The 26,329-nt window shown below is 50.2% G+C and overlaps 2 protein-coding genes across 17 annotated transcripts in view; both read left to right on the top strand.

The window, feature by feature from the left end:
* PPP1R1B (protein phosphatase 1 regulatory inhibitor subunit 1B) overlaps positions 1-4,586 on the top strand; it is a 99,457-nt gene extending 94,871 nt beyond the window's left edge. For all 8 annotated transcript variants that reach the window (XM_074978921.1, XM_074978918.1, XM_074978925.1 and 5 more), the window contains 2 exons: positions 1,239-1,388; positions 2,924-4,586. In XM_074978921.1, the coding sequence (XP_074835022.1) occupies positions 1,239-1,388; positions 2,924-3,027 (254 nt within the window). In that variant the 3' untranslated portion in view covers positions 3,028-4,586. The remainder of the gene's footprint in view (positions 1-1,238; positions 1,389-2,923) is intronic.
* A 2,932-nt stretch (positions 4,587-7,518) lies between these two features.
* STARD3 (StAR related lipid transfer domain containing 3) overlaps positions 7,519-26,329 on the top strand; it is a 35,528-nt gene continuing 16,717 nt past the window's right edge. Inside the window, exons 1-6 of one of the 9 annotated variants that reach the window (XM_074979094.1) lie at positions 7,525-7,571; positions 10,084-10,152; positions 14,770-15,011; positions 15,472-15,644; positions 18,896-18,997; positions 25,259-25,540. In XM_074979094.1, the coding sequence (XP_074835195.1) occupies positions 25,325-25,540 (216 nt within the window). In that variant the 5' untranslated portion in view covers positions 7,525-7,571; positions 10,084-10,152; positions 14,770-15,011; ... (1 more) ...; positions 18,896-18,997; positions 25,259-25,324. Of the gene's footprint in view, positions 7,572-8,852; positions 9,094-10,083; positions 10,153-14,769; positions 15,012-15,471; positions 15,645-18,895; positions 18,998-25,258; positions 25,541-26,329 lie in introns of those variants that run through there. The other 8 variants (XM_074979101.1, XM_074979096.1, XM_074979095.1 and 5 more) reach the window with 8 other exon arrangements.

Genomic DNA, 26,329 nt, shown 5'->3' on the forward strand with positions numbered 1-26,329 from the left:
TGTTTTGGTTGCTGAGCCCCGGTCTGGTTGGCATGGCTGATGTTGTTCAGGGAGGCAGGCCTTCTATGCCAACAGAGAAACGCCATCTGCTGGCACTGGCTGTGGCTACACCAGGGGGCCGTGCCAGGATGGCATTTGTAGCGTAGACGAGGCCCAGGGCCAAGCTGGGTCAGAATTTCGGGAGGCATCGGTCACCCACAGCTTCCACTGAGTGGTCCACCTCACTCCTTCCTCTGCCAGCTGGGCCCCAGGTGTCTCGGAAATTCAGCTGCCGATTAATCAGGCTCCCTTAGGTCTTTCGTTAGCCTCCCAGCTGTGCCTTCCCTGCCTGAGTACAGAGACTGGTGGGCTGACTGGGAGGAGCCTTGGAACCCTGAGGACAAGGGGAAGGATCTTTCCAGAGGACTCTGAGGATAATGCTGAGGTCATGGCTCTGGATCTGCCCTGGGCTCCACTAATAACCAGGATTTCACTGATTCATGGTGACCTTTTAAAGCACTTGTCTGACTGCTGCATGAAGCCTTGAATCCTCAGTGATGGGTAGGTCCCTTACCAAATTCACAGCTGTGAAAAATATGCTACGGACCATGAAATCTGGTCTTTCATGTGCTTTTACCCTGTACTGTATAGATCTCACAGGGTGGGGTTAGGGAGACGAACAGTGTTTCTCAAATTGAGGGTCCTGACCCAAAAGGGAGTTGCTGAGAGGGTCATTAGGTCCTGGCATTGCCACCCTTACTTCTGCGCTGACTTCAGAGCTCGGCAGTTGGAGAGCAGCAGTTGTTGGAGGGGAGACCTCTCTGAAGGCAGCAGCTCACCGGCAGAAGCAAGGGTGGCAATACCATCCCTTACAACTCTTACTTCTGTGCTCCTGCTGCTAGCTGCAGCTCTGCCTTCAGGGCTGGGCTCCCAGCCAGCAGCCTCTGCTCTCCAGCTGCCCAGCTCTGAAGGTAGCGCTACTGCCAGCAGCAGTGCAGAAGTAATGATATCAGTACTGCAGCCACCCCTGCAATAACCTTGTAACCCCACTTTTTACAACTCCTTTTTGGATCAGGACCCCAACAATTACACCACTGTGAAACTGCAAATTTAAATCGCTGAAATAATGAAATTTATCATTTGAAAATTCCTATGACCATGAAATTGACCAAAATGGACCATGAATTTGTTTGGGCCCCACGGACGGGGTCTGAAGACTCCTATCATGTGACTGACATGCTGGGGTTTACTCCTGCTAGGTGGTCAGAAGGTGTCCTTCGCTGGCGGGATAGCGGAGCTCGGGGATGAGCTGAACTCACTTGCTGAATGGGAGAAATCTGAAGCGACTGAAGGAGATGGGACCAAGGCTGAGGAAGCAGATCCAGGGCAGGACAGTCCTTCCCTGAGTGGTAACATCATGAGCTTGAGGAACGAGAACGGGGTTGGTGGGTGGGGGTGGAATGATGCGTAAGAGAAGTGACCACAGAATTAATCAGTGCTGGAGGGAGAGTCCAGCCAGATAACGCAACACTTCGGGGATACCCAGTCCTTGGGCAGCTGTCAGAGAGCTTCCCAAAAACTCACTCAAGAACCCTCACGTAACCCACAGCCGTGGGGTGAGCCAAAGAAAATACAAGAGTTATATCCCCAGCACCAAAATGCAGCCACCTCTGTAGAAACTCTCTGGTCAGGCAACATCCGTGGTCTGGCATGATTTTAGTTAGCTGGATGTCCATTTATCAAGGGTGTGGCCAAGTTTCCCACTGTCCCACAAAGTTTGCTCACTGTCACCAGTCCTGGTGCTTAGTGCTCTGGGCTGTTATTTAGCTCTAATTTACCCCTAAATGTCTTGTAAGAGCCCAGTAAGCAGTGGAAGCGTAGGTAATGCTACTCAACAATACTGACCTGCTGTGGTTCAGCAGATTCTCAAATTCAGCACCACTCAGGTCCCGAGAGGTCCAATGTGGACTGATTTAACAGTGCCTGGCAACCAACAGCTGGGATCACAAAGTGAAAGGGAACCTACAGCCTGTTGAAACTGCGTGAAGAAACTTGACTCAACAGAAGGCCTTTTCCTGAGCTGGAGTTTGGCCAGGACGCTGGTTAAACCCAGCTTCTGACAAAAAGAGCCAGGTGGTCCTCTCAAAAGCTACAAGCTGAGATTCACTGGGTGGGAGCCCTGGCCTGGATTTTCCCCTGTAACCAAGTAAACAGTTTAGGACTTGGACTGCAAGTGGTAACTGGTTCGCAAATGCGCATTGGAAAGCAAGGTCCTCCCTTAGACAAGGAGATTGCAGGCAATGGGAACACTTTGGAGATCTGCATTCGTTCTTATTGTCATCTCAGTGGCCTGCGTGTGTCAGGAACTAGGGCACAGGCAGTCTGGCCTCATGGGAAGGACTGAGCAAAGTGGGTGAGGGATTACTCAACGTCCGTGGGCAGAAGATGAGGCAGGATCAGTGCCTGGTGTTTAGCCACCAGTCACAGAGGAGGGAGCGAGCAGGAGCAATGGCAGGTGCGCAGTCAGAATACACTGGAGGCAGATCGCAGGAGACGGAGAAGAGCAGGAATTTGCTGCAGCAGCAATAGAGACCAGGCACGGTTGCTCAGACACCCACTTTGGCTCGCAGCCAGGCAGTGACCCAGCAGGCGACCATATACCTTGGCCGTTCCTGTGGGCCCCGACTGTCCAGGAGTCAGGTGGTGCGGCTTTGTTGCTCTCTCTTGGTTGTGACAAGGGAGCTTCAGAGACCCAGGGCTCCCCATGCCCAGGCGCTAGACAAACAAGGACCTGCACCTCAGAGCTATAAACTGAGGCCTCCATTCAGCCCAGGACCAGCACAGCAGGCGACAGGCAAACCAATCACAGATATGGTCCCTGCCCCGGGGCTCATGACCTATAGCCACTGCATCTTTTCTTGTTTTCCTTTTCCCCCCTTCCCAGAACACAGCAAGGAGCGGAGACACGTCGGCTTTGCAGAAAGACCCCCGCGCTCTGTGAATGTGGAGAACTGCTCTGCCACCTCCCCGCTGGAAGGCACCAGCTAGCTTGGGTGGCGGAAGGAAGATGGAACGCGCTCGTCTTCCCGCTCCACGTTCTGGATTCTCTGTCCTTAACGGCCTCGTTTACTTTACCCCTCCCCACTTTCCCTTCTCATCTTTCTGATTTTCCGCCCCCCCCCGTCATTGGCCAATGGTCGGCTTTTTTCTGTTAAGTGAATTTAGTGCTGGCAGACGGTGGCAGCTTGACAGATGCTTGAAAGTCACTGCATGTTCATCTAGATGACAAAAAGGGGCAAGTCCTCTTGCTATGGGGCATCAAATCCATCCCAGGCTGGGAAGCGACTGCAAGATTTTCCCTTTCCTCCGTTTATGTAGGGCTGCGTCCTGTCCATCAAAACGTGCCAAACCATGGGGTTTCCATCCCTCTCTTGGGAGACAATCACATGTCCCGGTGCCATACAGACGGCAAACTTCCCTTACGTCTGCAACTGGGGAGTTTGGTATTTTTGGTCCTTTTCCTCTTTGCTCGGGCCTGCTAAAAGTCAGGCGATGAGCAAACAGGGATGGCGTTTATGGGAGGTGGAGACCTGCCCACCAGGAACAGACCTGAGATGCACAAGTCTTGGAGGTCTTCTAGGATAAGCTGCCCGAGGATGTGGGAGGGTTTGTGGGTGTCTGTGCATGCAAAGCCGGGCAAGGATTCGTTCCTTCCTGAGGGGTGACGATCAGGTCTCTCGCTCCACTGGGTTATACATTTTGTTTAGACAAATGAGCCCTGGTCTCCTTTAAAGGGCCACAGAGCGAGTGGGAAACTGCTCCATGGGGCAGAGGGAAGCCCGTGGCTACTAGGGCAGTGCTGACCAGAGAGAACGTGAAGATCATTTCCCCCGCTAGAGCAGCTCCACGACTTTCAGCAGAGCAGAGGCTGGGTGTAGGGGACACAGGGCAGGTAGGACTACCTTAACACTAAGCTATGAAACAGCAAGGAACAATTGAATAAAAGTGAGGCCAAACTGCCAGCCCAGGAGACTGAATTTCATATCCCTAGGGCGGATAGAGTCAGTGCTAGCTCCCTGCCACCACCGAGCCTCAAGCAGGATCTGCAGCAAGGGGCCTGGCCCAGACTCTCAGAGCTTTTGTAGGGGCCTCGGTTCCCTTGAGCCCCTCTCTAGCGAGGGAGAAGGGAGTTCAGCCTCCAGATCTACGCAATCCTTGGCTTCACTGCCAACACTCAGCTGGTGCCAGTGAGGGCAGTTTTTGTCAGTGGCCACCTATCTCCTGGGACTGGCGCCAAGAACCACGACTTCCTCCACAAGAGCTTATAACAGCTAGTGGCTTGAGCTGGATTTGAACTAGCCCTCTCGAGGGAACATTAACATGGAACAAGCAAGAAGTTCTGACTTGCTATGTCCCAGATGTTGTTTTCCATGGTTATATCCTCCCTACGGGGGGGGAGGGGGGGGGCTGCGAGCAAGAGGCAGCTTCTTAGCCTAGAATAGGTCTCTCTCTCTCTTTCTCCTTTTATCTCTGTACCCTTTGATCCTGTATTGAGCAATGCCCCTTCCATGCACTAGACCAGCTGCTCATTGCTCTAATAAAGCTTTGTAAATAAATATTTGCAGCTTGTTTTATTGGGGAGGGAGTGGAAGAGGGGAAAGGAGGGGTTGCTCACATACAGTGTGCCTGGTTGTTCCTCTGTGGGTCACCAAGGCCCCAGAAACTACTCCAAGAGCTCCCAGGAGCAGGTTTGCCAGGGTATAGTCCTTTCATGCTCCTATCGGGTGCTAGGACCTTGGAGAACTGCAGAGATGGTGACAAAAGGAGTATGAGCTGGTGGCATTGCAGTGCCAGCCCAATGGTTAAAGAGTAGGTTCCAATGCCGGCTGTGATGTACAAAGGTTGGAAAGGCCGGGGAAATAGAGTTGGGTCCAGGCTCCCCTTTCAGGGCGAGAGGTGTGTTCAGGATCCGGACAGTGTTTGGCCTCTCTGCCGAGGCATTGGACGAGGAGGTGGAGCAGTGGTGGATTTTTCAGTGTGGAGCCACATCTGCTACAGTCAACTTCCCACACAAGCGGGGCCAAAGCAGAAGTGACCAATGTCTGATGGTCTCCATAACTCACTGCCAGGAATTCTGCAATGCTGCTGGTAACAGTTGGCCATAAAGCTCTATGCTCAATAGATGCCACTGAAATGAACCACAGCTAGGTGCCTAAATAGTTTTGGGGTTCTGGTGTCTTGCCTCTGGAATATGCCCCACTGCAATTTACATTGGCCAAACTGGACAGTCTCTCCGTAAAAGAATAAATGGACATAAATCAAACATCAGGAATGGTGATGTACAGAAGCCTGTGGGGGAACACTTCAATCTCCCTGGACACTCAGTGGCAGATTTAAGTGTGACAGTTCCGAAACAAAAAAATTTCAGAAATCAAATGGAGAGAGAAAAACCTCTGAGCTGCAATTTATTTGCAAATTTGACTCCATTAACCATGGATTAAACAGAGACTGGGAGTGTCTCGCAGCTTACAAAGGCAATTTCTCTCCTCTGGGTGCTAAGAGCTCCCCATTAGACTCTGAAAAAGGCTCACATCCCCCTGTCTGATCTGACGTGTTTTTTCCTCTTTTCATAAGTGCTGTTGATACTGGGCCGTTTCCACCTTGCTGAATAGACCTTGTCAGCTCTGGCCCTCCCTCTTACTGGGACCCCACTCTTTAAATACCCCTCTGAAACCATCCCCCCACTCATGCATCTGATGAAGTGGGTCTTTGCCCACAAAAGCTTATGCTCCAAAATATCTGTTAGTCTATAAGGTGCCACAAGACTTCTTGCTGTTCTCAAAGCTACAGACTAACACGGCTCCCTCTCTGATACTTGCCTCTGGAAGTTACCACTCCAGCTAATCCTACCTTACTGTGCCTTATTGTGCTCCAGGTACATACGCAAGGATTTTGCTGCCCGGCGCAGCCTTGTCCTAGGCATACCTTTGTGTTTGTACAAGAACTGGTTTTTGCTTGGGCTAGCATGAGAACTGCTCACAGCAAGGGCATTGTTGCTCAGGCGCAGTGTCTTGAGAAAAAGCCAGCAGTGCCCTCATTCCACCAAGTGACTTTCCACAAAGAAATAAATAAAGCTGCCAAGAGGCAGGATCCTGGACCCCATCCCACCATGGAGACAAGGGCCGGCTTTGTGCTATTAACAAATTCAATCCGCAGTCTCCAGTCAATGCAGGCATGTTTCTTTTCCTGATCCCTTCCCACAGGAAGGTGGCAGACATGTTAAGGCTTGTCATGGGCTGATCCACTCGGAAATTCAGTGGGCACTCGAGGGCTCTGGGATGGGAATTCTGGCTACCTACCATATTGTATTTGGGGCAGAAAGGGGAAGCGATTTCTCCACACTGAAGGTGAATACAGAATTCCTGACTTCCAGTCTTGTTTTTCTAGCCAGAGAACCAAACAGACTCCACTGACCTCCATGGGTTGCCCCCCGCCCCCATCCCCACCAACGGGCTCTCCAACCCAGGCTTGACAATGACTGAAATGACAATGACAGTCCATCTCTCTCTGGGTGCCCATGCTCACCCTTCAGCCTCACAGTCCAAGTCTCTGCTCGGTTACACTTGGCTGGCAAGTGATCCATCCACTCCCAGTTTCTGACAAACAGAGGCCAGGGCACCATTTCTACCCACCCTGGCTAACAGCCATCGATGGACCGAACCTCCACTAATTTACAGAAAACTCTGTGATATCCGGCATCCATAGGACCGGGAGGTTGCCCGATAATCAAATATTCTGGATAATCGAGAGTGCTCTTGCTGGGTGGGAGAGCAGAGGATCCCGACGGCTGCACTCAGACACAAGCCGGAGGGACGCTCCAAAAGCCTGAGGCTGTTGGGGCGGGGAGGGGGTTTGCTCTCACGCTCTGCACAAACCCCAGCCTATGAAGGGGTGTGCCCCCCCCGCACAAACAGAGGCTCCCCGTCCCCATGAAGGGTTGTCCCCCCCGACAAACAGGGGCGCGACCCTCCCCATGAAGGGTTGTGCTCCTCCCCCCACAAACAGGGGCTCCCTGTCCCCATGAAGGGTTGTCCCCCGCCACAAGCAGGGCCTTCCACTCCCCATAAAGGGTTGTGCCCCTCCCCCCACAAACAGGGGCGCCCCCTCCCCGTGAAAGGTGGCGCCCCTCCCCCCACAAACAGGGGCTCCCCCTCCCCATGAAGGGGCGCGCCCCTCCCCCCACAAACAGGGGCGCGCCCCTCCCCCCACAAACAGGGGCGCGCCCCTCCCCATGAAGGGGTGTCCTTGGGCTCCCCCTTCCCCAGCCGTACAATGCCCAGCAGCGCGGCTCCCCCCTCCCCGAGATGGTTTCGCCCGACGTCTCTCCCCCGCCCCGTGGCGGGTGGTCTCCCCCGCCGGCAAGCGGAGAAAAAGGGAACCCGCCAGCTCTTCCGGGTTCAGGGGTCATGCGGACGATTTGTGAGAGCGGCCTATGGATAGCGCGGGAGCCGGAAGTGATCCGCCCCCAGCCGGGAGTTGCTTCCGGGGTGATGCGGTCAGCGGCACCGGGAGAGCGGCGGGGCTGTGAGCAGGTACCGGTGGAGCCGGCCCGGCCCTGTCAAACGCCGGGCTGTGGTGTCGGGCTTCCCTCCCCGCCACCCCGTGTCCGTCTGTCCTCAACACCCCCCCCCGTGTCCGTCTGTCCGTTCCGCTGCTTCATCCCTCCCCCCCCCGCTCATCCATGTGCCTGTTCCCTCCTCTCCCCCACCTGTTCGTCTGTCTGTCTCCCCTCCCCCCAGGGCAAGTCCGTCTGTCTCCCCAGTCCCATGCTTCTGTCTGTCCCTCTGCCCCACTTCCTTTTTTCCATCTGCCTGTGGCAGGGGCCCTCCTAGCCTGCCCGCTCCCCTCTGTGTCTGCCCCCATGGCCCTTTGTCTTCCCCCTCGCCTGGTGTCTGTCCGTCCGTCCGTCCGTCCTCCCCTCCACTTGGTGTCTCTGCCCTCATACTCCCTTGTCTGTGCTTTTATTCCCTTCTCACGTGCACGCTACTTCGGAGTAGCGCCCGTCACAGCTACACGCGTCGGGCGCTATTTCGACGTTAACATCGACGTTAGGCGGCGAGACGTCGAAGCCGCTAACCCCATGAGGGGATCGGAATAGCGCCCGACTTCGAAGTTGAACGTCGAAGTAGGGACCGTGTAGACGATCCGCGTCCCGCAACATCGAAATAGCGGGGTCCGCCATGGCGGCCATCAGCTGGGGGGTTGAGAGACGCTCTCTCTCCAGGCCCTGCGGGGCTCTATGGTCACCGTGTGCAGCAGCCCATAGCCCAGGGCTTCTGGCTGCTGCTGCTGCAGCTGGGGATCCATGCTGCAGGCACAGGGTCTGCAACCAGTTGTCGGCTCTGTGGATCTTGTGTTGTTTAGTGCAACTGTGTCTGGGAGGGGCCCTTTAAGGGAGCGGCTTGCTGTTGAGTCGGCCCTGTGACCCTGTCTGCAGCTGTGCCTGGCACCCGTATTTCGATGTGTGCTACTTTGGCGTGTAGACGTTCCCTCGCAGCGCCTATTTCGATGTGGTGCTGCGCAACGTCGATGTTGAACGTCGATGTTGCCAGCCCTGGAGGACGTGTAGACGTTATTCATCGAAATAGACTGTTTCGATGTCTCCACATCGAAATAGGCTCCTTCGAAGTAGGCTTCACGTGTAGGTGTAACTTTAGTGTCTGTCCAGTGCTTCTTCCCATCCCTCCGCCCCCCCTTGTCAGGCTGTCTCTGTGTCAGTGCTCAGGCTCTCCCCAAAGGGATCCAGGGTTGCAGACTGTGGTCTGTGCCCACCATGGCGGTGGTGTGAGGGGGCACTGGTTAGTAGGTCCAGTCTGGCTCGAACTGAGCCTCCGAGCTGTATGGGGATCCCTGAGCATCAGCTTCTTCTGTTCAGCACTGTTGTCCATTGGCTCCAGCTGGCTCCTTTTCATGGTCTTGGTGATGCTTTGGTGGTCATTTGTTTGTTGTCCTTATTGTGCCCTCTGCCTGTTTGCCACCTGAAAAGGCAGCTAGTTTGGAGCGGAGAAATAGCAGTCCACTGATTCCCACAACACATCTCTGTGGGTGACACAGGTAACAGTGTTCAAGGCTTTGGGGCTGGACTCCTGGCTCAACTACTGAGTGACTGGGCAAGTCCTAGCCCTCTGTGTACTTCAGTTTTTGTGTGTGTGTTTAGGTAATTAGTTCCCCTTTGGAAATTGCTTCAAGGTCTGTGGGAGGGACAGGTGGTTTGTATCGCCTCTCCCACTCCTCAACAAGGCAGCTCCATATAACAGAGACTCCTCTCATTAGTTGTTACTAATGCACCACCTTAAGAACATAAGAACCTTCATATTCTCTCTTCACTTTTAGTCCCGAGAAGGCTCTGAGAAGCTCTGGTCCCTTGGTACCAGCTACCACTGTGGGCTCAGAGTCTAGATTTTTATCCCCAACTTCTATGAGTAGCAGATTTTATTTCAAACTTCATTGTGATACTGATTCACAATTATAGATTTAAAAATCTGAACAGATAACTTATGAAAATCTTTACTCTTTCCAGTCAGTCTTGTATCACTTCCACAAGTTTTTTTCAGTTCTGTGAAGATTGGCTTCAGCCATTCAGGCAAATGTGTTCGGATTCTATTGCAATTTTTAAACTCTCATGAAACTTAAAATCTGAGCCAGATTTTACCCTTTTACGTGTTTTGTCCCTAGCAGGATTTTTTTTTTTTAAAAACCCGTGATACTCTCACTTTTGGTATTGCAGTGTAGCATGAGATTGTGTTCGGGACTGATGCCCCGTTGTGCTTGGGGCTGTATAATTTAAATTATTGATCAGTTAAGGCAGGAGCTGTTCCTTATTCTGTTTATCTAGCATAACAGAGCTCCAGTCTCTCTATTTAGGTTCTTAAATGTTCCTCATCTCATGATATAGCTTTGCAACATCACTGTGAGGCAGGAAAATATTATTCCTAAGTGGAAGTTGGTTCCCCGCCCCCCCCCAAGATTATGCAGGAAGTCTGGAGCTAAACAGGGATTTAAACCCACATGTCCTGAGCCTACCTCTACCCTCTCATCCCTTAGGTCGCGGTCAGCAACGTTTGAGATGGAGTGCTGAAATTTGATCTTTTGACCTCTACAGTCCAAGTGCTGGTGAGACTTTTTAAAGTCACTAATAGTCCCACTTACAACACCTTCATTCATAAATAAAGATGCAGAGCTTTACTTTTGGGTGGTGGTTGGTAGCATAAACTGATCTTTTGTTAAGCCACAGGCAGCAAGCATGGCTTTGAGCAAGCTCCTGGCTGCATGGGGGAGGAGGAGTGGCACTTAGTTCCCTCTTCACCTGCCAATGAAGATTGGCTCAGGTGCCACTCTTGGCACTGGTTCCAGGGGGTTGCTGACCTCTGTCTCAGATCCTACTTTTAAATTAATTTTTGGCTTCTAGATGCTACAGGATTAAAAAGAAGCAATAATAATATAGTTAAGAACATAAAAGGTGAGGCTGTGTTCCGGACCGGGCATCAGACCCAGGCTACAGCAGTGAGGATGGTGAATTCTGATATGTAGAAATACTGTCCCTGCCCCAAAGTGCTTATGGTCTGGCTAGACAAAAGGCATGGGGAGAGGTTGCAACCTGCTAAAGACAGGTAGAACCAATGGGTTAAATCACACTTGATCATATTCCACATTAGTTATTGATTACCACATAAAACAGAGTGCAAGCAAGGGTCACCAGCTGTCTAAAGAAAAGCTGTGCCATAGCTGAATGTTCTCGCTGTAAATCTTGATTGACAATGGAATTTGATGTTTGGGAGGAGGGAGGAACTGATGATTGCCAATGATTTTTCTGATTTTTAAATCAAATCTCTCCAAAGCTGCTTTATGCGCTAATTTGCCAAGGGCACTGTTACATTTAAGTGGCTTAAAACTAGCTGATGTGTTTTTTTGGCGGTGGTGACAATAAACAGGAGAGGAGAAAGCTCTGTGGACGGTAAACGTTTATTAGGAGCATACAGAGGCAGAGAGATGTGGCGCTAAAAGCAGTAGCAGTGTTTACTAATACTACTTTACGTTCCATCCAAAGACCTCAGGGTGCTATTATAAATATTAACTAGTTAAGCCTCTCAACATTGCTTGAAAGTGGTATCATATCCTGTCTACAGATGGGAAAACTAATGCATACTGAGATGAAGCGATTTGCTTGAGGTCACACCAAGTGGTAGAGCTGGGACCAGCTTAGAGGTCCTGATTTGTAGACCGTTTAACCCCGCTTACCAGAAGGGAAAAGCCAGGAATATCCCAAGAGCTTGCTGTGACTGCCAGTGCTGATAAAGCTATGTAATAATCACTCATCTATAACATGAAAGGCCTGTGCTCTTGTAGTGGTGGCTGGTTCAGTGGAATATTCTATTTTTAGAGGCTTGTGTTGAAAAACATGATGACCCTGAACTATGCAGGCAAATGAGTGATCCAAACAGCTGCAGGCTGCCTTGGCAGGGCAGTTTGTCAGAGTAAAGTCTTTGTTTTTGTTTTTACTTGGTACTGTTTTTTTTTTTTTTTTTAAGGTCTAAATACTACTATTGTTTCAGTTTTCTGAGGGTATGTAGGCATTTCACAGGGGTCTGACTATGTTTATACCAGAAGAATGACTCATTCTGGGAAATGTATTTCCTATTAGTCAATGCAGTTTTGTCCTTGATGAGGTCAGACATTCGTGTTTTAAAAAAAGCTTTGCTGGTAGTGATCAATCCTAACCTGTCCTGTCTCCATTAGCTACTCAGTCATGCTTAAAATCTTGTTAGTTAACGTGTTTTCCTGTGCAATGTGTAGTCGTCATCTCAGAGCCTTTATGGCTCTCCGCTTAGTTTTGCATCATAGCTGTCCTCAATTTTTGAGCTAAGAACCAGGCTGGAGGGTAGGACTTTTAGGGAATCGCCTGCTTTCCCTCAGGCCCAAACTATGTTGACACATCTTGCCTGCCCCAGGATCTCTGTACAGCAGATGTGTTGGGTGTGTCTGCTTTCACCATTGCTGCTAATGATTTTTGACTTGGTGCTGTTGTGAATATTGTCCGAACCTGAGTGCTGGAAGACATCACGGTATTAGAATGCAGCTGTTTGTCACGCAGCGTCACACTGAACTGAAGCTCACCTGGTGCGGTAAGCTTTTGGGTGATCTGCCGGAAAGCAAACAGTGAAAGGTGTGCTTTGGCCCTGACAACCGCATGAGCAAAGCGACCTGACTTTGTGGTGACTGTCGCAACTACGCCCAACCTGCAGGAACGGTGGTCAAGGTCTGGCAGAACTTTATATGAATCAACCAACGTAACGTTCTTCAGGGCTACACTGCCACTTTACAGCGTTGCAGCTTTGTGGCTCAAGGGGGTGAAAAAATACCCCCTCGCCCGAGCGCAGCAAGTTACAGCACTGTAAAACACCAGCGTAAGCTGGCTGCGGAGTTGGAGGCTCGGCTTTACACTGGCGTTTTACAGCACTGTGATTTGCTGTGGCTGGGGGGAGGATGTTCAGTTGGCTGCTCCCTTTGTGGAGGTGTTTTATTTAGAGTGCTGGGAGAACTCTCTCCCAGCATTCCTGCTGTGGCCATGCTACGGCGTTCAAGGACTGCGGTGGCTGTGCTTTGAACTTTTAAGTGTAGACAAAACCTAAATCTTACAAAGCATTTGTGTCGCATGTGATCATGCTGTTGTAAAGGACGCAAGGGAGAGGAGCTTCTGAAATCTCCATTTAAAAAAAACAATGCAATCTTGTGTAAGCTGCGTCTACACGTGCACGCTACTTCGAAGTAGCGGCAGTAACTTCGAAATAGCGCCCGTCACGTCTACACGTGTTGGGCGCTATTTCGAAGTTGAAATCGACGTTAGGCGGCGAGACGTCGAAGTCGCTAACCCCATGAGCGGATGGGAATAGTGCCCTACTTCGACGTTCAACATCGAAGTAGGGACGTGTAGACGATCCGCGTCCCGCAACATCGAAATAGCGGGGTCCTCCATGGCGGCAATCAGCTGGGGGGTTGAGAGAGACTCTCTCTCCAGCCCTTGCGGGGCTCTGTGGTCACCGTGGGCAGCAGCCCTTAGCCCAGGGCTTCTGGCTGCTGCTGCTGCAGCTGGGGGTCCGTGCTGCATATACAGGGTCTGCAACTAGTTGTTGGCTCTGTGTATCTTGCACTGTTTGATGAAAGTGTGTCTGGGAGGGGCCCTTTAAGGGAGCGACTTGCTGTTGAGTCCGCCCCGTGACCCTGTCTGCAGCTGTGCCTGGCTCCCTTATTTCGATGTGTGCTACTTTGGCGTGTAGACGTTCCCTCGCTGTGCCTATTTCGATGTTGGGCTGAGCAACGTCGAAGTTGAACATCGACGTTGCCAGCCCTGGAGGACGTGTAGACGTTATTCATCGAAATAGCCTATTTCGATGTCGCAACATCGAAATAAGCTATTTCGAAGTTGGGTGCACGTGTAGACGTAGCCGTATTGTCACAAAAAGCAAGCAGGCCTGTGGCACCTCAAAGGCTAACAATTTTGTTAGGTAATGAGCTTTCATGGCTAAGACCCACTTCATCAGATTTGTCCAGATGGAAGTGGGTCTTAGCCATGAAAGCTCATTACCAATAAATACAACTTAGTCTTTACAGCGCTACAGGGCTGCTTATTTTTTGTGAGGCTGCAGACTAACACAGCCACCCCTGGGAGAGTGTGTGGTATTAATGTTGCACTGCTGCTGGGTGCATGAAACGTCATAGACAAGTACACCCATGCCTCCCTCTTCTGAGCAGTGTGCAAACTGAAGGCAAGCCCTTGAGTGAATAAGTGGTCTCTTGGTAAAATGAATGGCAGATTACATTTAAATGATTAAAAGGAAATGCTACTTGGCATGGAGTGAAGTCAGTCTGTGGCAGTCACGGTTCCAGGAAGCTGGTGGCACAAAGTGTTTTACCCAAGGCTTCACGATAACATCGGAAGTGCTACAGTGGCTTGGTGGGGTCATGAAAGTTCTCCAGCCCTGAGTCACTTAATGCCAGGAGTATTTTGTGGCTAGCCGGTGAATTTTATTTCCTTTAAAAGCCTTGGATATTAGTCACTGCCAGAGGCCAGAAACTTAATGGAGTCATGGCCTAAGCCTACTTCCAGACAAACATGATCTGGTTCATGTTTAATTCTAACCTTCACATGAGGCCCTGATAGTCTCCTCATTAAGGTCGGGCTCCAAACTCGAGGTGGCAGCTGCTGGGTGTCGTTAATAAAAACAGTGACTAATTACATCAGACCTTCAGGTTTCATCACACAGTTGTGAGACCTCGAGTTGCCAGTCTGCACCTTGGTGTTTCACAGCTGATCTGCAGTGGCATGGAAATCAGCCTTCCTGAATACTTAGGCAGGGTGTGTGGTTTGTGTTTTTTGGTTTTTGGTTGTTTTTTTTTTTTTTTCCTGCTGACTTGCAGGCACAGGGATGGGAAGGAAGTGGTCGGTGTCAGACAGTAAACTCCAGGGAGTTGGGGAGGATAGACCCGGACTCAGAATTGCTGTGATCAGAGAGCTCGATGGAGCTGGTGTGAATCAGAGGTTCACATGATTAAGTTGCCACTGAAGTCTTCTGAAAATTGTTTTGATAGTGTGAAGGGCTAATGAGGTGGCTGCACGGGGGGTGACTGCAAATTGGAAGCAGACAGGCTATTGTAGCGTTCAGTAAAGAAGGAACCTAGATGTGGCTGTCTAGTGCAATCCTGATTTTTTTTTTTTTTTTTTTTTCCCTGCAGGTTTCAAGTGCTGTAGGAAAAATGGGGTGAGCCGTGAGCTTTGTGAGGGGGCTGTTTTGATCCCGGAGTCGCAGGGCATGGTGGTGAAGTGCCATCTGTCTTTATAGTGTCTTTCTGCAATTAGTACAGCCCTTTGAAAGCAGCCACTCTACGCCATGCTCTGGGACCGGCGGGTTTCGGGCAGTAAATAGGGGTGGCGCTACCAAGACAGCAGGAGGTCGCCCAAAGAGTTGGCAGGGATGGTGAGTCACACGGCATGCTCTGTACAAGTTTTCCGCCCCCAAGGAAGGCGAGGGAGTGCGCTACCTTTGGGATCAGTGGGGTCAGAACGTGCGGTTTTGGAGGCAGGCTCTCGTGCACGCTGAGATTAAATTCCCTGAGGGCAGTTCTTTCTGGGGGGGATCACCCCATCATTCTGCTAGATCAGTGAGACTGAGCCCTTTGCAACACAGAATATTAACACCCTGTATGATTTAATTATTAACCAAGCTGGATGCTTTGACTATGGCATTAACCAATTGTAGTTGACACAATAATATGTGGGCTGTCATTTTGCTGTGAGAAAAATATATAATATATCCAATAATTAGAAGTGTAAATTGTAAACAATGAATTCACACTGCTGTCACTCTTTGGGGCAACGTTGACAGCTCATTTGACTCCTGACTCCCTGAGGCTTTAATACCCATGTGCCTGTATCAGAACACCAGGTTCAAACACCTGCATTTGGATCCAGTTCCCTGGATGGTTAGAACGGCTGCTGCTGCCTGGTCTGGTTGGTGGAGTCATAGCTGGAGGAAGTCGGGATGTGGAGGATGGAAGGAAGCTTGCCTGCCCTTCCCATGCGGCTGCTGAGTCACCACTCGTGTGACTGGGTAACCACGAGTGAATTGTTTTCAAAAGGCCTCTGACCTAGTGTGTGAATGCTGCAGCTGAGAAGCCCTAGCCTGGTCTGCCTACTGCCCTTGCTGGTGAACGAAGCTCCAGAGATACAGTGGCTTAAAGTTCGCTGTTCTGCTTGTTTGGGAAGAGGTGACTCGCCTCTCCAGCCTGCGCTGTTATGTGGCCTTTGTGCATGTTTGTCCCTCCCAGGCAAGGCTTGCGTGAGCTGAACCAGGATCAATGGGTCTTGAGGCTGAGTTCTGCCCTGGCTTAATAACAGGGCGCAGTCATGGGTTTTGATTAACCTCTTGTAACATCAGGTGCTTGATTGTTGGTAAGTCACATGAGTGTCAGGCCCCAAGGTCTGCAGGGAGTGTCTAGTTCAGTGGTGGAAAGCCCCACTGGGTAGGGGAAGGAGAATCAGCTGTGGAAACAGCCTCCTGCTAAGGAGTATGTCATGGCTGACACTGAGGGCAATTTGTCTCATCTGTGGGATTGTGACTGCTGAGGAAAAGGGGTGTTACTGGAGGGGAAAAAGGGCCTGTCTGCACCCTCTTAACTTGGCAGAGGGAAATGAAGCCCCTCAAATGAACCCACCTTTGATTAGTATTATGCCTGTTATGTGAGGGGTGTCACCTTGTTTGGGAGGGAACTAGGTAATGACCCCCCCCCCACACAGCCTTGCTGCTGTCAGCAAAGGGTGGGGGGAAGAGCCTGAGCTCCATGGTGGGGTCAGAAGCTGCGCCAGCCGGTGTGTGTCTCACCCTTTTAAATGCAGAGCGGCAGAGGTGCGGGAGGTGGGGCGGGGACAGAAGCTGAGTCAGCCTGTGTGTCGGCTCAGCCTTGTAAATGCTGAGTGGCAAAGTGGGGGAAACTGCCTGCTCCTGATGCGAGCAGGGAAGGGGCTAAGCCACTTCTTGTTTACTGGGGGAGTAAGCCCTGCAAGTACTGGTAACACCAACCACTAAGCAGATGCTTTTTGGTTGGTTGTGTAACTAGATATTCAATTACATCCCTACTATGTGGCCTTGTTACATGTTTGTCCCTCCCAAGCAGGGCTTTCTTGAGACGCACCAGGCCCCCAGAGTCTGAGGCTTTGAGTTCTTCTCTGGGTTAATAGAATACTGGCTTTTTAGCAGTGTTGTATTGGAAGCATGATGCGGGATTGCTGATTCCCCTGCACTGCCCTTCCTCCTCTTGCTTTCCAAGCGAAATTCGGAGGTCAGGGAGCCAGCTGGGGGGAGGAATGAGACCTAGGCTGGAAGGCACCTGCCTGGGGCACCACTGGATCTGGGAAGGGTTCTACTCCAGAGGGACTCTGTCCCTGCAGTAGGCAGTTTCTTGTGAGCCCATGCTGTGGAAAAACATCCTCTGAGCAAGCAGGATTGGAGGTGGCCCATGAAAGATGGGCTTAGGCTCCTCAGGGGAGCAGAGGTGATGGGGAGAAGGCACCAAAATAACATTTTTTGTGGAGTGCAAAGTTACTTACGCTCAGCTCTGACCCCAGCTCACCCTTCCAACAGGCCATGCTCTTTGCAAAGGCTCCCAGGGGAGGACTTCTTCCCTGTTGCACTTCTGCAAACATCTCCCGCACTTCTTCAGCTACTTCACAAGCTCACTCCAGCCCACCAGTCTCAGAGACCCTCCTCTTTAAGTAACAGTCCAGTTGTTAACAGTGTTTGTAGTGGTTTTTGGGAGGCTGAACCCCCCACCCAAAGCTTGTGTGGAAAGGAAAAGTTCTGTACTAACAGACTGGTGCAGGGAACCAGATGACTACCGTGCTACTTTGCTAATTGCCTCCCTCCATCCTTGTCTTTTGTCTCACTTCCCAATGTTAGCTCTTTGGGACTGGCCCTAGCATTTTGGGGGTGTTACCAGCCACAAGTATCTAATATGATCCAGCAGGTAGTCTTCAGAAACATGGCACGGATGCTAACTTGTCCTGAAAGACCTTAAAGACGAGCTGCAAAAGTTTGCTCTCAAAACCTCGGGTCTTAATAAGATTCCAGCAGCAAGGGAAAGTGCATTCAGTAGATAATCTGTACCTGCCTTCTGGGGTGTTGAACATTAATTAACGTTTGTAAAGTGGTGTGTAAGTGCTAATGATTATGATCAAAAATGTAATTGCTGTGTGTTAACAAAATTGCCTTTCTGCGATCCTGCGAGGGAGAGATCTGAGCTGTAGACTCTGTGTCGCTCTAGCAAAGAAATGGAGAAATCTGCAATGTGGATTTATTTCCTTTATTGGGAGGGATAGTGATGGTTACATTTAAAAACATGACAGTCCTCTGGGGAATCCAGCACTTTTTTTTTTTTAAAGTTCTAGTAAATCCTCTGTGGTTTGCATCTTTGAAAGGATCCATGTCTAATAGTCTCTTGAGACAGTTTGTCTTCAGACACAGCATTTGGTGTAAACTCTGCATCTATCAAAGGAGGTGACTTGTGAATTAGCTCATAGAGCCATTTTATGAGCTGAGAACACACATCGGTAATCGGCAGCCTCGGGAGTGAGAGGCAAAGAGAAACGCTTTCTAGACTATCTTCTTATTGCAAGACATGTCATTAATGTGCAAACACACTTGAGTCAGCAAAAAACAAGGCTGTTCAAATGGATGTTGACATGTGAAGCATGAAGTGTCTATATGTGCAGCGTGTAGGGTATGGCATAACCGCACTTGAATACGAACCCCCTGCAGGATTTTGACACAGGTCTCTCTCTCTCGGGTTATCGCATCTGTGTGTTTTAGCACTTTCGGCCTCTGAGGACAGAGCTTCCTGAAAGGCACTGGGTGTGTTGTTTGTGCTTGGCGCTTTCTTACCTTTTATCCGTTGCTTGAAAAGTCTGACAGGTTTGCTTCCTATTCACATTCTTGGGCCAGCTCACCGCTGACAAAAAGGAGGGGCTGGCAAGAGCCCAGAATAGTGTGGACAGGCACAATGTGACCCACTTTGCCAGCGTGCCTAAACCCTGATCTGCCGCAGCATTTGCTCTTCCAGGCTTGGGCCTCTCAGATGTGCAAACAGCCCTGGCTAATCTGAGGTTCTGGCTGCGCCACACAGCTTTTGGCAGTTAAGCTGCTGTTTGTCTGCATTTTGCTGACCGTGTGCTTCTACCCACATGAGCTGCATGTTCCTTTTGCTAACAAAGCCTGTTTCCACTAGCACTTGCTGCTGCAAAACATGGGGCATGGGGGGGGAGGGAAGAGTTTTAGCACCAGTGAACAACAAAAGTTTTGTTGTTCAGTTGACTTGTAGACGGAGGCTGCCTGAATCCTGAGGTGTCTTTGTGTTGAAAATGTTGATCTGCTGCTGGCTAGGGTGAGATGTGTCCCATTTCACTTGGAAGGTAAGGACTGTATGTGAGTTCTTGGTATGTCTAGACGTTGTTGCTTAGCACATAAAAGCACCATATAAACACCATTTAATTCTTGCAACACAGCTGCATGAGGTAGGCTTTACCTATACAGAGGTCATAATAGCTATCCCAGCTTCCCTGAGTGACTCACGCACAGCCACACAGTCACTGGCAGAGCTGGATTTTTATTATCTCTTGTATGTAGTAGCATTGAGCAGCCCCCGTCACAGACCGGAACCCGGTTGCGCCAGGTGCTGTACAAACAGCAAAAAGACATTCTCTGTCTCCAAGAGCGTGAGCTGAGAAACATCAAGTGGATGCCAACAGAAGTGGGAACACAAGGATATGAACTGGAAGAACAGGCAGTGGCCTGAGCTGATGAATGACCCTCTTTTGTAATCGTCCCAGCAAAGGGGAGTTTCTGGAGGGATTTAGTGGAGGACAGTGAAGTAAATGCCTGCAGCTATCAGAGGGAGCTGCATTAGTCTGTTTCAGCAAAAACAATGAGGAGTCCAGTAGCACCTTACAGACTAACAGATGAATTGCAGCTCACTTCCTGAGAAGCATCAAGTGAAAGAAAAATAGAGTAGGGATACAGAGGTAGGAGGGTTACTTAGGAGCCAGTTTAATCAAGGTTGGAAATGAAGGTGAGAATACCTAAAGAACAAGATTACTTATTGTAATGAGAGAGCCATTCCTAGTCCCTATTCAGACCCATTCTGATGGCATCCAGTTTGCGTGTGAATTCCAGCACAGCCCTTTCACATAGCAACCTGGTTCTGAAGTTTATTTTTGCATGAGGGCGGCAACTTTCAAGTCTGTAATTGTGGGTCCAGGAAGGTTAAAATGTTCTCCCCTCGTTTTTGTATGTTGCCATTCTTGATGTCTGATTCGTCTGTCTAGTCTCTTACATAGAGACTGTCCGGTTAGTCCAATATACATGGCAAGGGGGCGTTGCTGGCACCTGATGGCACGTATCACATTAATAGACGTGCAGGTGAAGGATCCCTGGATTGGTGTGGCTGATGTGGTTTGGTCCTGTGATTGTGTCACTAGAATAACTGTGTGGACAGAACTGGTAGTAGGGTTTATTACAGGGACTGTTTCTTGGGTTAGTGCTTCTGGTGTGGGGTGTGTGGTTCCAGTTCGTGGGGCTGTCTGTAAGTGAGAATGGTACTAAGTGTGACGGACTCAGAAGGTCGCGCGTGTGGCATGAATGCAGCAGGGGAAAGCCTGATGGTGTTTGTTTGAAAATCTAACAAGTTGGCAATAGGTGGAGGTGGGAATCAATATCTTGATCAGTAAATGGGAGATGATGGGGATAGATCATTAAAGGTCTTGAGAATTAAGACAAGTACCTTGTATTGGATGCATGAGCTCTCCTGTGTCTCAAATTCCTGCTGTAATCACTAGAAACACTTGCTCATCAGAGAGGAAAAGTGGCTTAGTGGATTATTTCAGTGCAGGGTCCATGCCTGAAACAGGAACTTTGAGGAGTAGGAAAAATAACCCCCTTTCTCCAAGACTTCAGTAATGTTAACACCGTTTTTTGAATGGGGCATGTATCAAAAGGGCATTTTAGTTTCCCACTGCCTTTTCTGAGCATGGTCTCCTTGCCAGTGGGATTTCTCCTGACAGCGAGTGCTATTTCTCTTCTCCCTGCTATTTTTTTCTCAATTCCTGTCTTGTTTGGTATTCGAGCATCACCTCTTGAGCACTCCACAAAGCTCGCTCTGTCTCCCCCCAGATTGAACCGACATCCTGTTACAAAAAGAGAGACTTCGGGGAATATATAAATATGTAATAGAGCATTAGGATACTCAGTAATTAATCTTTCACACACAAGAAAGCTTGTGCAAAACAAACAAAAACAAAAGCCCTCTGGCACAATTCTGTTCCTTCTCCAAACCCCATCACTGGTTAATGGAACAATCCCATGTTGGTAGCACCAAGAAAAGAAAGGCATCCCATCAGCCCTTGCAATGAATTTATGTACTCACTTGCTTCTCCGAATTCTACAATATCTTAAGCTTTATTGTCCCTGTGCAGTAGAACTCCTATGTTCAGAATTGTTTGGCAACGAGAAGCCCTCTTTGCCTCAGATCTGTTTCTAGCAGGATTTAATACACATTTGCAAGATTCTGCTTGCTCTTTCCACCTCAGAGGGCAAGTGAACTCTCTAGTTTCTCCTCATGGTTTTTTATCAGGGCTTGTCTACACTGGGTTTATAGGATGCAGCGGAAGAAGGAGGCCTCTTTTCTGGGGGGGGAAAACCCCCTTGCGTCCACGCTTCAGAGCTCGTTATTCTGGAATAACAGGGCGTTTAACCCAAAATAGTAACTCCACCAAGACAAACGGCTTTCGCCCACCCCCTCAGTTTCAAAATGGACTCGGTGCATACTAAGCAGAGGTAATCCCAATTTAATTGGCCTCCCGGGAGGCCTCCCATCCCGCTCTTATTTCAAAGTAGGGGTCTCTGATGTGAACACTTGATTTGGAAAGGCTCTTGCAGTGTGAAGGCTCTTTCCAGAAATAACGTATTTCGATGTTAGAACGTCAAAATTAAGTGATTTCTGAAAAACCCTGCAGTGTGGTGGTCTCCTAGCAGGTCAAGTCTAAAAACAGGCACATCCACAGGGCAAAGAGGTATGTTTTGGCTTTGTCTTAAAAGGCAGTGGCAGGAATTACTAAACTTAGTTGAGATGGCGTGTGATTGTGGGCAAGTTACTTTTCATCCCATATTCCTCCCAGTAAACAGGGGCTTGAGGGGTCATTCTGTCTGTGTTGGCAGCATGGAATTGCTAGATGATTGTAAAGTACTGAAAAGTTGCAGAGGACTGGAAGTGCAAAGTGCCTAGGGGAAGGAGACACCATGTATGCAAGGCAATCCATTATTTAGCACTCACAGATGTCTTAACTTTTTTAATTTGGAGGTTCTTCTTGCCCTTCGCTCCTAGCATGGAAAGGCTTGTTCCTGCTGCTTATACAATGTGACATCTTTCTTCTAAAGTGCTGCTGGTGTCAGAAACGAAACTGCAAAAGTGACTTGTGAGCCTCCGTGTTCGTTCCCTCCTTGGCCCGCCTTCTCCTGCAATGATTTGCACAGCTGAGGCATGTGATGGAGCACCAGCAGTGTTCAAACATGGAGGCTTAGTGACTATATTCACAGGAAAAACATATTTGAACCATGTTTATAAGTACCGACAGTGTTCCTGTAAGCTGAGTCCTCGGGTGTCTCTCCAGGAGAGAGTCAAGTGCCATCCGGCTGATTAGCAGAGCACCCCCAGCCACACACCATGAACAATGTGATGTTTCTGTTGGTGGTGCACATTTGCACATGCCTTAGTGCATGTAACAAAATTTATTCTGCCCATGGATGGAAAAAGTTAGCAGGAACCTTGGGTACCAGTCACAATTACTGGGCAAATTGTAGCTTGGGGATAACTTGATTTCTTCAGGTGCTGCTGTTTTCAAGCCTTGAGCTATCTCCTGGTTTAGGGAAACCTCCTGATTTCCCCCAGTCTCAGACCAGGCTCAAGATTGCAGGTCCCTGGTACTAATTGTGATGGCCTCAGAAGGTCGCACATAGGGCTGGGTTACACTAGAAACTTGAGACTCCCTAAATTGAATGGCAACAGCCACTGTGTTTACTGCGGTGGAACGTGTTCATGCTACGTGTGTTGTGGCAGTTGTGGGCATCCCCCCCCAGGAGCTCTCCTGTGGCTTGGGAGGTGGTGTTAGGGGCTGACAGTATGGGCTGCGGGGTTCTGGGGTCCTTGCTCCCTGCTGTCAGGAACCCATGTCCCCAGTCTCTAGGACCCTGGCTCCCACTGCTGGGAGCTCGGCCTCTACTCCGAACTCCGGGGGCAAGGCAGAAGCCTCCAGGCAGTAGATGTGCTCCTAGTGGTGAGTGGGAAGTCAGGTGGGCCTAGCCCAGCTGGGAACAGAGCCGTGAAATTAACAAGAATGACAGCCAATGTCCAATATAAGTAACCCACTGTGCCCTAACTACATTGCCATAGGCTCAGACCTGGCAGCTTTATTTCCCATGAGGGCAATGCAGTGGAGGCGAAGGCCACCGTGGGCCTAGGGATGAGGTGTGGGGGGCTCCGCGCCCCCAGAAGGGGAGTAGCCTTGGCAGAAGGGGCAAGGCCAGTCAGCTCATCGTGCCTCCTAGAGCACGGAGCTGGCCTCCTCCCCCAGCCCTCAGAAGCCATGTGGTGCAGTGGAACGATGCCCCCCTGGCATTTCAAAGGGGCCCAGAGCTCCCAGCTACTGCCGCTGAAATGCCAGGCCCCTATGCACGTGCCCTCCTTGTGCTTCCAACCCCACCCCATCCCACCCCATGCCAGCCAGGAGGCCTGGAGCCAGGACCGTGGTTAGTGCAGTGACCAGAAAGCCCGTTTACTGCAAGAAGTCATTTAGAACAAAAGCATTTGAGAGAAAACGTCTTAAACAATAAAACACCCTGACAGGCTTTGTTATTCCCAGGGCGTGGGAGGGCCCAGTGTCTTCAGATTCGCTCTGCATATGCTCTCTGACAGCCTGTCTCCATACATAGCTGTTGACAAGTGGCTCTGTAACTCCTTTCTCTTCTCCAGGCTCCTGACTTGCAGCTTCCTGGGAGACAGGCTCTTCAAAGCTCACAGCCTGCCCCCTTGCCTTGTGCCTGGGCATTGGCTGGGGGGTTCTTATCTAGATCTTTTGCACAGTTGTTTTCTTTTCCCGCTGCTCCCTATCACATTAGATCAATGCAGTCATACTGAAAATGTTAACAAGCCCCTGTAGCACTGCAGTAACTGTCTCACTGGCCAGTCGCGCCCAGCCTTTACAAATTATTGCATCTTGGTGGTTTGTAGGTAGCGGTATCGCAAAACCTTCCAGAGTTAAACATATGGTCTCTTTCTGCTGACACACACGAGAGGAAAACTATTACAGTGCAAAAAGTGGCAGGGGTACGTGTTGTAGGACAGCTAGGGTCTTACTGTCTTTCTGATCAGACTCTGTTCACAGGTTTATTCTAAATGCCCAGCCCTCCAGCCGTTCTTTGGGTGTGAAAACTCAGCTGTTCTCTCCACTGTGCATAGGCGGTAATGACACTGCCGTCGGAACTTGTCCATCAGGGTTGTCGGTACACTCGGCTGAATAAAACCCACCTCATTTGTGGGTCTAACAGGAGTTTTGAGAAGGGTCTGTATAGTCTGCAGATCTGACTCAGGTGCACAGGGAACACTCAAACACACGCCATGCTTCTGTAAATAGAATGGGCAGCCAATGGAGCAATGTAACGTGAATATCCAAGAGCAGCATGAAACATTTAGCCTTGGGAAGCCCCTACATCCACTAGACTGAGTTCTTCCACTGCAGCTGGATGCCTTAGGATTGGTCCCAGAGTCTTGTAGTTATGGATCCATTTCCTGTGTCTGTGCCTCTGCAAAAACATCTCCAGTGCGTCTTTCCCAGATGCCGTGGCACACCGATTGCATTGGAGGCAAAGGCTAAGATTGAAGAAGCAAACAAGCAAGTTTTCTGTGCTGATGACCACGCTCTGAGCAAGGAGTGCAGAGAACGGTAGACACACATCCACATCTGCACATCCTTTGTGAAACGTGGTGCCCAGAACTGGACACAATACTCCAGCTGAGGCCTAATCCGCACAGAATAAAGCGGAAGAGTGACGTCTCGTGTCTCGCTCACAGCACTCCTGTTAATACCTCCCAGAATAAGGGTGCCCCTGCTCCCCAAAAAATCACATGGGCAAATTTACTGTGGTTTGAAATGGGGCTTTGTGACTGTAGTGATTCTCTTTGAATCATTTTCAGGCCCCCTAAGTAAGAGTCTGGGGAATCCTGGGGAGCAGGGGGGAGGCAGGAAAGGTTCCTGCCCATGTTGACAGGCTGGGAGGATGAGCCTGAACCAGGTCAGGAAAAATAACCCAAACGCTTTTGGCTGATGACATAAGAGCTCCCATAAACCAAAGAGCAAAGGTTGGCCTCTCTGCTAGCTATGACTTACAGCTGGGGGAATTCTGTTGGATGGGAGTGATTTTCCGCCCCCGCCCCCCAAAGTGCAGGGAGTAGCCAGTTGCTGTTCGTGCTGTAGATCATCTCAGCAGGATGACTACATTGGAGTTGTCAGTCTCGTAGCTTGGTGTCCTTTGGGGCTGCGAGGCGTTGAGGGGGAACAGCCTTGGCTCGTAAAGCACCATGCGTCCTTTTGTGTGTCTAAAGGTCCCCTTTATCTTCCCTACAGGTGATACGGTGACACACTCCTGGATGCTGCCTCAGTCACTGATGCACCTCATTGTTTCAGCTGAGGATGAGCAAGCCCAGAGACTGGCAGCAGGACCTGGAGCGGAGCCTCCCAGCCATTGCCTCCATGAGCACCTCCCTCTCTCAGAGCCAGGTCTTCTCCCCACACTATTACTTCACCCCAGAGAGGAGGAGAGCCATCTCGGACGTCCGAAGGACTTTCTGCCTCTTTGTCACCTTTGACCTGCTGTTTGTGTCTCTGCTGTGGATCATTGAGCTGAACGTGAGTCCTGGATCCTTTCGAGCAGGGAAGCAGTGAGAGTGTCGCTCCTGTTGGTTTTTGGAGTACTGTCCATCCATGCTAATGCCCTATTCTGAGAGCTGAGGACCAGCCCCTCAGCTGATTTCCAGGGTGCTGCACCCTTCATACTAGCTGAGGATCTGGTCTGTAAAGCTGTTACAAATAGGTCCCTGGGCTTGGCACAGAACACACAGTGGCCTTGCTCTTGATATTAACAAGTGGTCAGAAAAGCAGCAGCTGAGCCACACACGTGCTCCCATCCCAGCTGGAAGGCAGCCTGTTCTGAGATCCTGTGGCTAGCTGCCTTGCTCAGCCTGAGCCCCTGCTCTGTTCTGACCAACCTCCTCTATTGCATTCTTCCTAGGACTGCTGGTCTCTGCCTGTCTTGTGGTGTTCTCTGCCCTGTGCCAAGCGATAGCAAGGGCAAGCTTTGCAGAGAGAGACTTCCCACTTACACACGTGCAGTTGGAAACTGCAGGAGCCACTGTGTTAATGAACGAGTTCTAGTAAGAAAAAGGAGGGTTGTGACCAATGTTTCCTCTCTTTCCTTCTGGGTGTGGAATAAATTCTGTTGTGTGCACGAAGGCATGTACAGATGTGCACTCTACTAATCCACGGGGTGGTATTTGAATCAATCCTGGATAGCCACACACTAGTGCTCAGCTTACAGGAACACTGCTTGGGACCTGTTAAATCACCAGTTCTCTGCCCCCCCTCACCCAGTCAGATCAGCATTATTATCCCTTATACTGCAGCTTTTCGTACCCTGTC

Source organism: Carettochelys insculpta, chromosome 28, assembly GCF_033958435.1.
Source record: "Carettochelys insculpta isolate YL-2023 chromosome 28, ASM3395843v1, whole genome shotgun sequence".
In the NCBI taxonomy this organism is placed as follows: domain Eukaryota; kingdom Metazoa; phylum Chordata; order Testudines; family Carettochelyidae; genus Carettochelys; species Carettochelys insculpta.